This window comes from Microtus pennsylvanicus, chromosome 16 (genome assembly GCF_037038515.1).
Source record: "Microtus pennsylvanicus isolate mMicPen1 chromosome 16, mMicPen1.hap1, whole genome shotgun sequence".
NCBI lineage: Eukaryota > Metazoa > Chordata > Mammalia > Rodentia > Cricetidae > Microtus > Microtus pennsylvanicus.
The window spans coordinates 6,184,385-6,199,485 of NC_134594.1; the positions used below are offsets into that span (position 1 = coordinate 6,184,385).

At 45.0% G+C, this 15,101-nt stretch overlaps 1 protein-coding gene across 9 annotated transcripts in view; it reads left to right on the top strand.

Annotated features, from left to right (window-relative positions):
- Tnik (TRAF2 and NCK interacting kinase) overlaps positions 1-15,101 on the top strand; it is a 404,440-nt gene that overhangs the window by 81,416 nt on the left and 307,923 nt on the right. For all 9 annotated transcript variants that reach the window (XM_075951104.1, XM_075951107.1, XM_075951102.1 and 6 more), the window contains exon 2: positions 11,307-11,372. In XM_075951104.1, coding sequence (XP_075807219.1) covers positions 11,307-11,372 — 66 coding nt within the window. The remainder of the gene's footprint in view (positions 1-11,306; positions 11,373-15,101) is intronic.

The window sequence follows — 15,101 nt, forward strand, 5'->3', positions numbered from 1 at the left end:
CCAGTCTGGCCTCAAACTCACGGAGATCTGCCTGCCTCTGCCTCCCGAGTGTTGGGATTAAAGACGTGTGTCACCACTGCCCAGCTCCCTTACTGTTTTTTTAAAACCTTTAATTCATACTCCTGACTGCTATCTCTATGACTTACTTTAGTTTTATTATCCTTAAATTCCTTCGTTTTATTATCTAAAATCTGGGGCTCATAACACTTTTTCTCATATTATTATTGAGTGGAAATGAAGACATGACTGCTCCTACCCATGGTTGAAGGGAAGATTTTTATTGTAGAGGGAGAGTTCAGCCACAGGCATCTGAAAGAGTCCAGACTGAACACGGTTAGCAGAATAGACCAGGCCATGAGAGGAGGGAGAGGTGAGAGCGATGGAGTAAGAGAAGAGAGAGGGAGCCGAGGACCAAGAGGGAGAGAAGAGCCAAGAGAGCACCTGATACAAATATCTGAGGTGTAAAGAAACCAGAAGCTGGGGAAGGGAAGGGAATGAAGCCCAGCCTCTTGGCTGGAGAGGTTTAGGGCAGGGAGCAGTGTGGGAAGCATGGGGAGGATACGCAGGCACTGAGTGAGATTTGTCCATGTTTCTGTGGGACCAGACAGTCCAGCTTTTTGTTGGTGATGAAGAACGAAGTAATCTCTTCTGTAACTACTTCCTCCTGCAATGGGGTGTTGTTGTTGTTGCTGCTGCTATTGTTGAAGTCATTGTTGTTACTGCTGGTGCTGGAGGAGCAGAAAGGCTGGAATGTCGATCAAGGCTGGGAAGGGAGAGAGGCGTGTGTGAGGCATGCATTTTGCTCACTGCTCAGGTTCTGTGGACTACCTGGGCCTAACCTCCTTGGAGCAGTCTGGGATGGTTGGAAATTTTGTCAGAAGCATCTAGGATGGTGTGTTTGGACCAGCTTGCATCCTGCAGTTGATTGGAAGCCTGCTGGGACAGATACACCACCGGGGCTGGAGACAAAGTTAAGGAGTCTGGGGAAAAAATTTATCCTGGGGGTACCTTTGAAACTTCCATACCCATGGTCCTGGTAGTTGGGGGAGGGGAGCCAACCCCCAAGGCTACGCAGTAGTGGGAAAGTTTAGGCTGTTGATTGACAGGAGTATTTATCTGGAATCCATTTTACTTGTGACAGATGAATCCAAATCTTACAACTAACTCCCTGAAGCCTATAAGAACTTTTCTAAGTTTACAAAAAGAGATAAAAGTTTTAGATATATTAACATTAGCAGTGCTGGTAACCTGTGCCGAAGTCCACATTGTAGAAAATGCAGTAGACTCAAGCCTTTGAGTCCCAGCAAAATCTTGAGGACCCGAAAGGCAACTCTGGGTTAGAAGCATGAGCACCCTTTACAGAGGGCTGGCTCTCCATTGGATAGAGACGCTTACAGCACAGCAGGCAGCACCCTTCAGTCTGCACCTATAGGACAACAAAAGGGGATGTAAACTGTAGACCTGTGACGGATGTAAACTGTAGACTGCTTCTCCAGGGCTGGGTGAGCTCTTACAAGGGTTCCCTTGGGAAAATGTGTGCAAAGCACACATCCCATTGCCTGTCCTTACTACACCACTGATGTCTGCTATAACTTGAAACACAGCCTCAAATCTGAGAGCTCCTAATCTGAGGAGCCAGTCCTCTGTGAGTCCAGCTCGAGCTATAGAATTGTGGGCCAACAGTGGCAGGAGCTTAGAAAACTTTTCCTTTGCCAGCTCCTGACCATTTGAGAATGGAACTATGCCCACTGCAACCCAACCAGGAGGTAAGGGCTCTAGGCTCTGCCCTCAGGTCTAATGGCCTAGATAGCAGGTCCTGGAGGCCTGGCAGTTATGTTTTAACCCTGCCTGGACCTGACTGGGCATCCAGTGTTGGTAAAAGAGGCCCTCAGTCTGGGACAGGTGGAGACCTGGAGTTGCGGGACTCAAGGCTTCCCAGAAGACTTTGTCTAACACGAGGCTCTGGTGTGGTCACGTGCAGTAAACAGCCTCGCAGAGAAGGAAGCCTGGCTAGTATTGCCCATCTTAAAGATGGTGACTCCAGAGTGTGAGAAGCTGAACAACTTTAGCAGGACATAGATCCATATTTAAATACTGTTTTAGACCAATGCTGTGAAATATCTACATAGATGATCAAATAAGATGAAGCAAATATTTTGTTTTCATTTATATGCACACACACACACACACACACACACACACACACACACACACACTCTCACACATACACTCACAAACACACACACACCAAAAAAACCGGGCTCAAGCTCCGGAACTTTTGCATGCCAGACAAGGTCTTCCAATGAGCTGTATCTCCAATCCTTTATTTTATACATTATTCTCCTTGGATTTTTTTACTTCCAGTGTGGCTTGGGCCAGCATGAAATGAAGAGTGGTTTTTGGCCTCCGTTCTGGATGTCCTGGATGGGGTGGGTCTTGGAACCCCATTTCCTCGGCGCCACTGTCTCCGTAGGTCACTGACAAATTGCATCATTTCACTGGTAGCTTTTCCCCCATCAACTGGAACAACTTGGACAAGGGGCTTCTGTTTAGAATAAGCATAACCCAGCAGGTGGCTGTGGATGGTGCCTGTTGGATATCAGAGGTTAAGTAAGCTCTATTGTGTAAGGCATGACCTTTGACGCCTCTGTCACCCCACTCCCCTGAATTAGAAAGGGACAGGAAGTAAGAGCTTGCTTGGGAAAGATCTGGCCTCCCTGTGAGGGCAGCAGGGACTAGAACCTAAGGATGCAGAGTCAGCAGGAAACTTCTGCACAAGGTACTTGCTTTGGAAGGATGGTGTGGAAAAAGCCCGCAGGCTCCAGTTAAATGTGGAGTCTCCCCTGTTCCTGTTTGCTTCATTCTGTCTTGCTTTTGTAAGCATATGCTTGTCAGTTAGGGCTGAAACCCAACAAAACAGCTGCTAAGTATGGCTCTATGGGAAATAACATTTTGGTCTTTTTCAGGCCAGTAAGTTTAGAGTAAGCACAGTTGTCTGGCAGATGTCAGTGGGCAATCCGGGGGTAGACGAGTTCTAGGAGCTGTATCAATCATCCGAGTTCTTCTGGGGTCTATTTATCCTGCCAAAGGACTAGGGCTCCAAGTAAGAGATTCTGCTTGAGAGTCTTATGCTGTGCCTACAAGTGGTGTTTTAGAGAAGGGGCATCCAACCTGTTGATATCACTTTGAGGTCTACAAGTTTCCTGGGGTATGTTTGTAGGCACACAGAGATTCACATGGCCCCCAGGCTACAGGTTGGACATCCTGAAGGACTTGGGCCCTTTCTCATGAACCCTTCTGGTCCTTCATCATCTTTCTCAAAACCTGGACTGATGAAGAAAAGGATCAATAGCATCATTCGCCTTATAAAGGAAGTGATTTCCTCAATAGAGATCCAAGAGTACCTGTTCCAACTCTTGACATGTGACTTTGTATTTTAATAAATTTAGCATCATTTAGAGGGCCTGGAAGAGGGACAGTCTAACCCAGAGACTGGGAATATTAATTCCTGGATCTTAAATCTCTTCACCCAGCTGCAGAGTCAGGCCCTGGATATCAATGCTGCCATTGAGACATCAATTGATGGAAGAGAGAATTTATCCCAGTGACTGTCCAGGAAGCCTTAATGAGTCCTTTCAATCACCTCACATTTACAAGGCATTCGTTTATCCATAAATATTTAGCCCTGCTTGCTAAACCTGAGGTGATATTACTGATTGAAAAGCAATGGTTTTCTTTGCCTGGCTTTTCTAATTTTATGTGATTTTAAAGCTAGAAATCTATAAAAAGACTGGCTGGATTTTCCTGTGGCACATTCCCTGTTTATTAACTGAGTTCATTTGGAAGTATAAAAAAGGAAAGGAATGAAAGATGATGGATATTTATTGAAGCGTGATTATATATCAGATCCTGGGCTGGTCTAGAAACTTTTGCAATCCTCACAGCTACCCTGGAGGTAGGGAATTAAGTCCTCATTTTAGAAGGAAGAGACCAAGGTTCAGAGAAGCTCTGAATCTTGCCAAAACCAGAGAGATAGTAGGTATTGAATTAGGGGCTGAGAATTCTGATTTGGGACTGGGCCTCAGTTTCCTCACCTGAAGACCATTAAAAGTAGCATTAGCAATAGCAGTTCATGTCTGGTGGTGGAGGAGTGTGAAATAAAGCTAGCGTTAAGAGACTACCAGCTCAGGGCTTGCCTGCATTATAGATCAAGGCCAAGCCTGGACCTTAGACTCAAAAAGTAGGGCCTGGGGCTGAAGCTCAGTTGGTGGAGTGCTCGCTAGCATGTGCAAAACTCTGGGTTCCATCTCTCCCTCTTTGCAAACAGGGAATGGCGGAACAGGTCTGTAATGGAAGGTGAAGTCGGGAGGATCAGAATTTCAAGGCCACCTTTGGATACACACTATTTTTGATGTTCGCTTCAAATATATGAGACCAAAGCCTCAAAACAAACAAGAAAACATCCAAAGAAAAGTAAAAACAAAGACTGAAGTTATAGCCCAGTGATCGAGCATTTGCCTAACTAACACAATGTGGCCCTAGATTCAACGCTCAGTGCCGCAAAACAAAATCAAAAAACACCGCCCACTCGATAGAGTTGTGATAATTAAATTTGCCATTTATAGAAGTTGCTGAGAATAGGCCCCTGCACATAAGTGGTCTTGAAACGTTGGCTGTTACTTCAATTTCTTATTGTAACAACTAATCAAATTACCTTTATCAGCGCTTGCTGGAAAGCAACGTTTTCTTACAGGGAACAAGCTGCCTTTTGATATGCAGCTGTATTTTATTATGAAATAATGTAAACTACTCTAACTTGGAATTAAATCCTCTTCTGTGCTTCCAAGTAAAGGTTAAGATCTGAATAAAGGCATATGTAGGCAACAGGGATTCCCAGGTCTGTAAATGTCAGTGATTTGCTCTTTTCTCCGCAGAGTGCAGAACCTTATTTTGTGCTGCCCGTCCTGGCTTTGAGACAGCTAAGCGAACGTGAGAGGGAGAATTAAGCCAGCTCTGTCTCTGCGCGAGTCTGTCTCTGTAACATGATTATTAGGGACAGCATTTCCTCCTAGTGGCCTTGCACACAGCCACGTCCTGACAGCCTGTCACACCGGTGGGCTTCATGGATGTCCTCAGAGCCGGGAATGCTATAGGGACTTCTGTGTGTGGCAGCTTTACGTGTTGGTGAATGGTGCAGCGTGGCTGGGAGGTGATGGCCATGGGGACTGGAGCAGCTTGTTGAGATGGAGAACGAATGGTACCGTTGCTAGGTCTTTGGCTCTACATTCTGATCCTTTTAACACTTTTATTTTTTTCTCCAACTTCTTCTACGCAAGTGGTGGCTAATTGGGCATGGAACACCTCCCTCCCTGGGTAGTTACAGCTAGGAGTTATGTATGGGGTGGTAGCAAAGGCTAGGACATGCTTAGGTAAACATTCCAGTTCTTCTCCATGCCAGGCCATTTGTGACTCATCGGAGGAGGGAAACGTGTAAGGACAGCAGCTCTGCGCACACATGGTTCCACTGGGTCTGCATGGTTCAGCGAATGCAGGGGGAGCTAATGCATCATGAAAGGCCCCTCACAGAAAAGCCATCATGGGCTTCCAGGGACTGGCTTGGTTGCCAGAGAATGGCAAAATGGATGACCGTAACAAATAGGCATTGCTGTATCAGGGGACAGAACCCAGTGTGTTGTGCTGGGGAAATGGCAGGTAACTGAGGCTCCAGTTGGTAGTAGCAGAGAATGACAAAAATGGGGATGGTGGCAAAGGCTGGGCCTGACAGTAATGGGAACCTGGCTTTAATTTGAATTATATCGTCTGTCATGATAAGACATATTCATTTCAGAAGAATGAGTGCAGTGAGCAGGTTGAAAACAGAAAAGAACTGACTAGAGGGAAGTCCCAGAAAGAGGTGATGGGGCTGTTTCATGAGTTGGTGAATAAGTAACGTAGACATTTGGAGGTAAGACCATCAACATTCAGTGAACAGAATGAGAGGTTGGGGAGATGCCTAGGGTGGAGTCTTGCCACCGTGGGCAGGGGGAGTGGAATCTACGAGAGGGTTTGAACGGTGTAATGGCAGGGGCGTGTTTCCACTAACACTGGTATGCAGCAGTGTAAATGACTCCCAGGGAAAGGGCAAGATGAGATTGAGAAGAGACCGTGAAGCACAAGGATTGAGCTCATGGGGCATCCTTGGAAGAAGTTACTTGGGGCAACTGCCATTGTGCAGGTAAAAGCTAGATGCTTGCCCCATTTACGTTGTGCCTTAGGGGCCTAACTAGCAACGGTGTGCATCTGTTCAAACCACCTGCTCTTCCAGCACATGGGAAAAGGTATTTGAAAATGGAGAGAAGGCTTCTGTGGGGTCTTAGCAAGTTCTACTTCTATTGCATTGTTGGTTAAATCCTTCTTCCTTCAGTCCCTGAAGACGTGGTTTCCAAGACACTGCAATAAATTGCCTCTGTGGACATAGATCTGGGATGCGAATCTGTTTTCTTTTGACTGACCGGATTCTTCTCACTATGGTTGCCTCTTCAAGGTCAATCACTGTTGAGACTCCTTAGTTCCTTTGACCTTTGCTTCTGAGCCCTTTGGATGTGTCTGGAAGCAGACTTCTCTCTCCTGCAGCCATTGGAACTCTCTGTACGGAGCCTCCTTGGCACTGACTGGCTTGGTCATTTGTCCATCGGGGGATGATTGAGAGGGAGAGAAGGGCCTCTGAAGTCAGCTGCCCAGGTGTTCTCAGGAACTAGCTATAATCCCTTGACAGTGTCTTATTATGGCTCAGTGCTGCTGTCCCCTAAAAGTGTTCCCCCTCTTGGTCTGTACTTCTGTGGACCAGGTGGGCTTCACCAGAATTTCTGGCATCTTCTCTTATTTGTTTGTTTCCTTTTTTGATTCTGTAAGAGTAGTTAATGCTTACTCCAGCTTTTCTCAGTGACCAAAAGTTTCCTGTTTCTAATTTTGTTGGGTATGATTGTGGAGTACATGTATGTTTGTGTGTGTGTGGGCACATGCACATATGTGCATATGTGTGGAGGCCAGAGGTTGACATGGAATATCTTACTCATTACTCTTGTTAAAATTCCTTCCCTGGGTCCTATGTAAAGCAAGGTCTACCCCTTCTCCCAAGATCTCAAAGAAGAAGCAAGGGCTGATTCTCTGTAAAGGTCACTGGGAAACCAATGGATTACTGTGCTTCCTATGGAGCCAAGGGGAGGGGTTAACTGCAGGGGTGTGGTCACCCCTCTGTACACAGGCTGCACCTGGAAAGCCTTCCCACCAGGGGTGCAGGTTTTCCTGCCTGTATCTATATACTCTAGCTCCTCCCCCAGGCCACTTGCACCCTGGCAGGGGGTATGGAGCAGGGATTTCAGCCTAGAATCCTGTGCCCTGATCTGAGTCTTTATTCGGAGGGGGAGGGAGTTGTAAATCTACCTGGGATTATTCTTTGCAGTGTGCACAGTTTAACTCCCCAACACAGCAGTTGCTTGGCTCATAGGGCTGTGACTCCTGACACTTGCCACCTTATATGACACAAGGTCTCTCACCTGACCCCAGAGCTCACCAGTTCAACAGTGTAGCTAGCCTGCGAGCCTCCTCTGGGGGTTTCTCATCTCGGCCTCCCTAGAGTTAGGATTACAGGTTTGCCACAACACGAGCCTGGCATTTTTCATGGATGCAGGAGATCCCACGGTGGTCCTTGCACCTGCACAGCCAGCCCTTTACCTGTTGAGCTGGCTCCCTGGCTTTCTAGGTGGAGTCTTTGAAAGATCCTTAAGCATTGGATTGAGGGGAGAGGTCTGGATTCGTGTAGATATATTTTCAAAAAGGCTAACTTCTCTGCCACCTTCCTCTGGAATATCGGAGTGGTGTCTCTGAGGCAACCCTCTTCCACTTCGGTAATACTGTGGTTTTACACACAGGATAAAAGTGGTTATTTGGGCTAGGGATGTGGTCCAGTTCACAAAATACTCTGTCCAGAAGAAATTGGCTGTCTCTGGTGCCTATTAGCATACTAAAGCACATGCTGGCCTCAGGTTTCTGAGTGCCACAACTGCCCATGGATCTTCTCAGCTCTCCTCACCCCGCTCCTACCCTGGAATTTTTTCTCTAGTTTATGGGCCTCCCTTCGCCCAGCTTCTCATTCCTATAGAACCCTGCCATACTGGCCATGCACCCTCTTAGTTTTCTTTTGTCTTCCTCTCTTGATGCTCCCTCTCTTGTCCCTCCCCCCCCCCATGTCCAAGTTCACTCTGCTGGTCATAGTTAGTCTACTACTTTCTCTCCCTCTCTGGACTCCCAGATGCCTCTCTGTTCTCTCCCTCAGTTCTACAAAAACCCTTCCCTTCGGTCACTCCTTGGAGTGGTCACTCCTCACTTTCTACACTTTCCTAGCACAACCGAAAGCCTGGATTCTAACCCAGCACTTGTGACCCCTGCACTTGGAGGGTCAGGGTTAAAGGTCACCGTTTACACAGAGTTACAATAGTGAGTTAGAGGCCAGCCTTGGCTATCCGACCTTTTCAAAACCCAAAAGTGATTACTATTAGGTATTAATAGATGTCAGCTCTTCATGGGGGTAAAAGCAGGGTAAAAGCCACCTGTGTTTGGATGGCTCAGACACTAGCCTGTGCCTCCAGGCCCTCCTGGGGTCACACAGTGCTCAAGTTACAGCTGCATTTGGTCCTATGTCTGATGCTAACGGGTCGGTCCCCTCCACTCTACAAGCCCACCTGCCATAATGTGTATCAGGTGCTTGCTCTTCCGTGCGTTCACTAGCGGTAGGCTCTGCTCTCAGGTTATGTTTAGTTTGTTTTTAACCTCCCTCCCCCTCTCTCTATCTATCTATCTATCTATCTATCTATCTATCTATCTATCTATCTATCTATCTATCTTAGTTCAATTAAGTCACTAACACTTAAAAATTAGATCACACCTTAAGGAAAATGTCAGGGTTTTCTTGAGAAATCATTAGACCTGGCAGTTCTGTGCTCTGATGCTGACAGGGCAGTAATTAGTCGCACTAAATACCTCCTGTCCCTGTCCCTGCCTAGCCCAGGAGTGACTTCTCCAGCAGGGTCGCTTCACTCCTTGGTCTAACTTGTCTAGCCTCTGTGGATGGCTGTGCTTGGGACTCTTCAGCTATCCCTTTACATTTTAAAAATTACACTTATTTTTTTAGCTTGTATGTGTGTGTGTGTGTGTGTGTGTGTGTGTGTGTGTGTGTGTGTGCGTGCATGTGTGTGTGTGTGGTGTGTGTGTGTGTGTTCAGAGGACAACCTGCTAGAGCTTGACTCTTTTCTTCCACCAAGTGGTTCCTGGGATTCCTCCTGCCCTCAGGCTTGCTGGCCATTAGCTCCTGAGTTATTTTTTTGGTCTCATTTTATTTCTTTAAAGAAACAATTTCTTATCTGTTAGGAATCTTAGGGGTGAAAGCTGCCTTCTAGCTCAGACTTGAGTTTTATGAACTTTTGTGGACTTTATGGATTCATTTTCTTCTCTACTTCTTGGGATTGTGGCTTAGCAGTAGTAGCGGTGACTGTCAGACATTCACGGAGCCCCATGACACTTAGTTGGCTTTGAGGGGAGGGTTGATAGAAACCTGTTTGCTGCCATAAACTTCCATAATCCTTCTCTTAGGTTGAGTTCCAAGTCCCTCATTTACTCTGTGAGTACTGCAAATGAATATTGTACAAGGGCAGCATTGCAGATATGAGAGGGAAAAACATTCATGGAGGTGGCTTTCTAGATCCACATTTCTTTCTTGGAGACTGTTGAATTCTGTAAAGAAGACTGTTTCATGCTTTGGAAATATGTATTAGGTTGCTCTGATAAAAGATCATAGGCCTTGTGGGGCAAAGGGTTTACTTGGCTTCTATGTCTTGATCACTGTCCACTATTGAGGGAAGTCAGGGCAGGAACTCAAACAAGAACAGAGACAGGAGGGAAAGAGCAGTAACAATGGCTTACTCTCTGGGGCTCGCCCAGCCTGCTGTTTCCCCAACCCAGAACTACCAGGCCAATGATGCATTACCAGTGGGTGGGCCCTCCTACATCAATCATGAGACAATAAGGCAAGTCTGATGGGGGTCATTTTCTCAATTGAGGTCTCTTCTTCCTAGATCGCTCTTGCTTGTGTTGTTAAAAACAAGCAAACAAACAAACAAACTAGCCCAGCATACCTTGTTTACTTCTCGTTATCCACCCTAGTAAGCAGCTCAGACATTTCAGTAGAAATAGTCCAAAAACTGCTCGAGGTGACCTGTGCCTTTCATATTTCCTTGATGTTGCTGCAAGATCACCTTGATTCCATAGTGAGAACATTGCTGATTCTTTTTTATTGTTTGTATGTGGGGATACACACATGTGGATATAGGTGTGGTATGCATGCATATGTGTGCACATATGGAGGCCCGAGGTCGATGTCAGCTATCCCCTCAGGCACTCCTCACTTTATATGTTGAGACAGGGCTTCCTTTCTCTCACTGAACCTGGAGCACAATGAGTTGCTAGTCTGGCCAGGCAGCAAGTTCCAGGAACCCTCCAGTCTCGAGCTCTTAGTGATGGGATTTGAGATATGTTCTCCTATGCCCAGCTTTGTAAAGTGGGTCTGTGAATGGAACTCAGGTCCTTTTGCATGCATGGTGTAGCCAGTCTTTTTCCGTCTTGCCAGCCAGCTCCCAAATAACCACACAGAGACTTATTATTAATTATGAAGGCTCGGCCGATAGCTCAGGCTTGTTTCTGACTGGCTCTTATAAATTAAATCAACCCATTTCTATTCATCTACATACTGCCCGGTTGCTCACGTACCTCACCTGTGTCCTGTCCACCCTGCTTTCCCTCTTCCTGCGGGTCTCCTGGTGTCTTCCCCATCCTCTTCCCAGCATCCTCTCTGCCTGGAAATTCTGCCTAGCTATTGGCTATTCAGCTTTTATTAAACCAATCAGAGTGTCACGTTTTCACTTTGTATGAAGGGATTATTCCACGACAGCATGGCAAGGCCTCTGTGAAGTCATTTCCCCAGCCACCCCTTTTATTTGAATGGAAAGCAATTTCCTTTTCTCTGATTTAAATTCATCATAAAAGTGTGATGTAATAACAAAGTGAATTGGCTAATTTCATAGCTGTGGTCTAATTAAACATTTTTTAAAAATTCATACTATTCAGGAGTTGCATCTAAACACTGCCCTCCCCTCAAATTCAAGCGATTTTATTGCTTATTTTGAGTCTTTGCTTTTGATGATGACAGGGCCTTGCATGGTGTTTTAAACTTTGTTTTGTTGCTTTTTCTTCAGGACCCTGCAGGGATCTTTGAGTTGGTGGAACTGGTCGGAAATGGAACGTATGGTCAAGTGTATAAGGTAAGAACGTCAAGCTTGATCATGGCTTGTGTGTGTCGCTGGTTCCTGAGTGCCAAATAGCAGAGGCGTCCATACTTGTTCCTAAATGCCTCATCACAATAGACATCAAGTGACTTCAGACATCAGTGAGTTCACTCTCCACTCTTTTGGATGTAGCTGGGTTGAACTGACTGCGGGGGCAGGGGGCGGTTGTATCTGGGGCTTGCGTGTCTCCTTCAGTGTACATCAGAGTATTTGTAATGGGAAGCAAGCCTTGGATGTCGCTTCTCTGGGGCTCATGAAGTGGTGAGATTCCTTCACTTTCAGCGTCGCCAAGCTGCTTTCCAAAGGAGCAGAGGACAACATTCCCTTTCAAAACTCAAGCTATTAGGCTTCTGCAGCCATAGAAGTGAATTTGTTACTCGCCCAGGGCACGGGTCAAATGGGCTCCTCACAGGGTTAGAAGAAAGCTCGCTCGATGACAAGAGGAGACACAGGTCCACGATGAACCCACAAGTTAGGAAGCAGTCATATGGTTAGCTTGAGTTGGAATTGGACTGCCTGCTCTTTTTAAAATTTTGCCACAAATTCATCTAAAATGTGTAAAAGATGTCTTTTCTCCTAATAAATTATCTATTTTTTTTTTAAGTTATAGGTTGATTCCTCTTTTGATGACTGAAAAGAAACCTAGATAAACTGTTTGGAAATAGTGTTTGGGGACATTTGGTAAACAAACAGTGTGTCCTCTGGAGCATTTCCAGGGAGCGGCCATTATTATTTCTATGAGGTGGTGATCTGGGATGGAATTTCATGTACAAATTATATCTCACTGTCCTGCTTTTAAAAATTCCTTCTTTTCCCTAAGCCTCTTTCAAGTGATCCAAAGTGTTGTAGAAGTTATCCAGATTGTGATATTCTCAGTCCTGTAGGATGTCAAGAGCAGCTATGCTTAAGGGATCACGAGAATCTAGTTTTCAAAGCATGGCTGTGAGTGGCTACGCACGGATGCTTTTATTGACCAGGAAGCCCTTTTTTTGGTGCCTGCAAGGGTGAGAGACAATCCCCCCTTGTGAGAAACAACCGTTTCCTACAGTACTAAACCTTTCCAAAAAGACAGAACGGAGACTCTATGAGCTGTTGACTTGATGTTGATCCTGCCTGACACAGAAAGAGATGGCTCTCAGAAAGTGCTTTTAAATACTTGCAATGAAGATAATTAGGTTGGATGATTGTGTTATTGCAGCTTGAGAAATTGGATTGAACTTACGGCGTAACGTGGCTAATGAAGTCAACTCTATTCTAGACAGAAAATGACTGCTGATTTCTTGTCTATGTGGTGTGCTGTTCGTTTCAGGATGGCATTGGAGGATGCTTCCCACTATAGAGTGGATATTTAGGACCCACTTAGAAGCTTCATCTACTAATCCGGCAGGTAGAACTGTGCCACCCTGCAAGAGGATAGAACAAAGGTATACGGTACTGTCATTCTGACAGGGTCCAGGGTTACCTAGAAGGTAAACCTCTGGGAATATCTGTAAGGGAGCTACACAATTCGGTGACCTGAGGTGGGAAGCCAGCCCTAAATTTGGTAGCACTGACCTGTTTGTTGGGGTTTCAGACCGAATTAAAAGGAAGAAGTGAGCTGAGCACCAGCATCCATCTCTACTTCTGACTGGGGTGCAGTCTGAGCAGTGGCCTCACATTCCTGTGGTGCTCCTTCTCCGCCTGGTGCGCTATGGTAGCCAAGCCGCGAGCCGAAAGAAATCCTTCCTTCCTTAAGCTGCTTTCCCCCACGTATTTTATCACAATAGTAATAAAATAATGAATGCAGCGTTCAATTATAAGTGAAGCCTTTCAGAAAATCCAGAATGGTGTCAAATTTCATGGCATTGCATGAGAAACAAGAACCTAAGTCCAATTAAGAACTCAGCAAGTGTTCAAGAGTCTCGCATCTTTCTAAGAGTGGGCTTCCCCAGCAAGTAAGTAGTTGACATTGTGATCCTAAAGGCTCTGTTTCCATTAGAAGAGGAGATTGCTGTCAGGTCCCCGTGAGGACAGGTGACCTGGAGACAGGAGATAGGGTCTCTTTCTCCGTAGCAGTTGCTGGTTTGTGGCTGCCACAGGTTTTCCTACTTGAGTCCAGTGAGAATGTAGCTCCAGAAGCTGCGTGGAGTTGAGCTTCCTTACCTAAAGAATCATAACTTCCTGCTTAGTCCTGGGTTTGTTTTCTAGGCCACTGGCTTAGGCTGAGTGGTGTTCCTCACGGCCAGAGATGGTCCTGTTTCCTTGGGACCAATGTGGTCCTGATGCTGCCTAGCTGTTACAGGATCAAAGCGCAGCAGCAGCATCTGAATTGGAAGGATGAGAACCCTAAGCTAATTAAATTGGGAACGGGTTTGCCCACCAGAATTTATAATTTTTGTGGAATAGGCACATTGATAACATACTGTAGGCATGCACAGAAATTCTACAGCCTTGGGAAGGAATCCTTCCACGTGAAATTTTATTTCCACACAATTTTATTGTATGACAAATGTTTTCTTTACATTAAATATTAAACCTATTAATTGCTGTAATTAAATTAATTCTGCAAATTTGCCTGTTGGTGATACTGAGCTTCACTAAGTAGTATATAATTTTATGAGTAACTGAGTAACCTTTATTCTATGGAATATTTATCATAAGATGTTTTAATAAGTTCTCTTATGAGAGTCACAGTACAATTTTGTTTTCGAGTGGCTACTAAGAAACATATATCATGTGATAAATAAAAAGTACATACGGTCTTTAAAAGTATTTTCTGAGTCACACCTGCATCAGAGACAGATACATCTAACTTACAAATAGAAATTCTTATACAGAAGCCATTAAATAATGTGTAACTTTCCAAAGCTCCCTCCAGCCTCACTCCCAAGTCTAGCTTATGGCTACATGTTGTTGGAAGAATTATCTTTAACAGTAATCAAGTGGTAATTTGATCTAGTTTTATTCTTAATTTTATTTACTAGATGACATAGGCAAATAATTTGAAAAATCTTTTTACTTTTTCTTTCTTTTCTTTTCTTTTTTTTTTTTCTGAGATAAGGTTTCTCTGTATAGACCTGGCTGTTCTGGAACTCATTCTGAAGGTCAGGTTGCCTCAAATGCAAAGATTCACCTGCCTCTGTTCCCAGAGTGCCGGGATTAAAGGTGTCCACCACCATGTCTGGCTCATTAGGATTTTTTAAGGAGAACAGTATTTTCCTGTGTCCATAGCCTCTCATATAAAACAAACCAAAGGAGAATGGAGGGATTGCTCAGTGGTTAAGAGTATTGACTCCCCTTTCAGAGGACACAGATTTGATTCTCAGCATCTGCATGGTAGCCCACAACTATCTGTAACTCCAGCTTTGGGGGTTTCCATGCCTTCTTCTGGCCTTCCGGGGCACCAGGCATACACATGATGCACAACCATATATGTAAAAAACACTTACACACTTAAAAATAATAAAAATTAAAATAGCTAAAGGGGAATATAATGGGTGATAAAAAAGAATATGCTTAAAGTACATTATATACCTGCATGAAAGTTTATAAAACTCTGTATGACAAAATAAAGCATCTAAGCAAATAAAAATCAGAGGTGTGGATAGTAGGTCTTCCTGATGTATTATGTGGTACTGGGGGCCAGGAGTCTACCATTGTGCATGTTGTCAAAGTCCATGGATAAAGCGTGGATCGTTAAAGTTAATAAGGACTGATTTACATTTG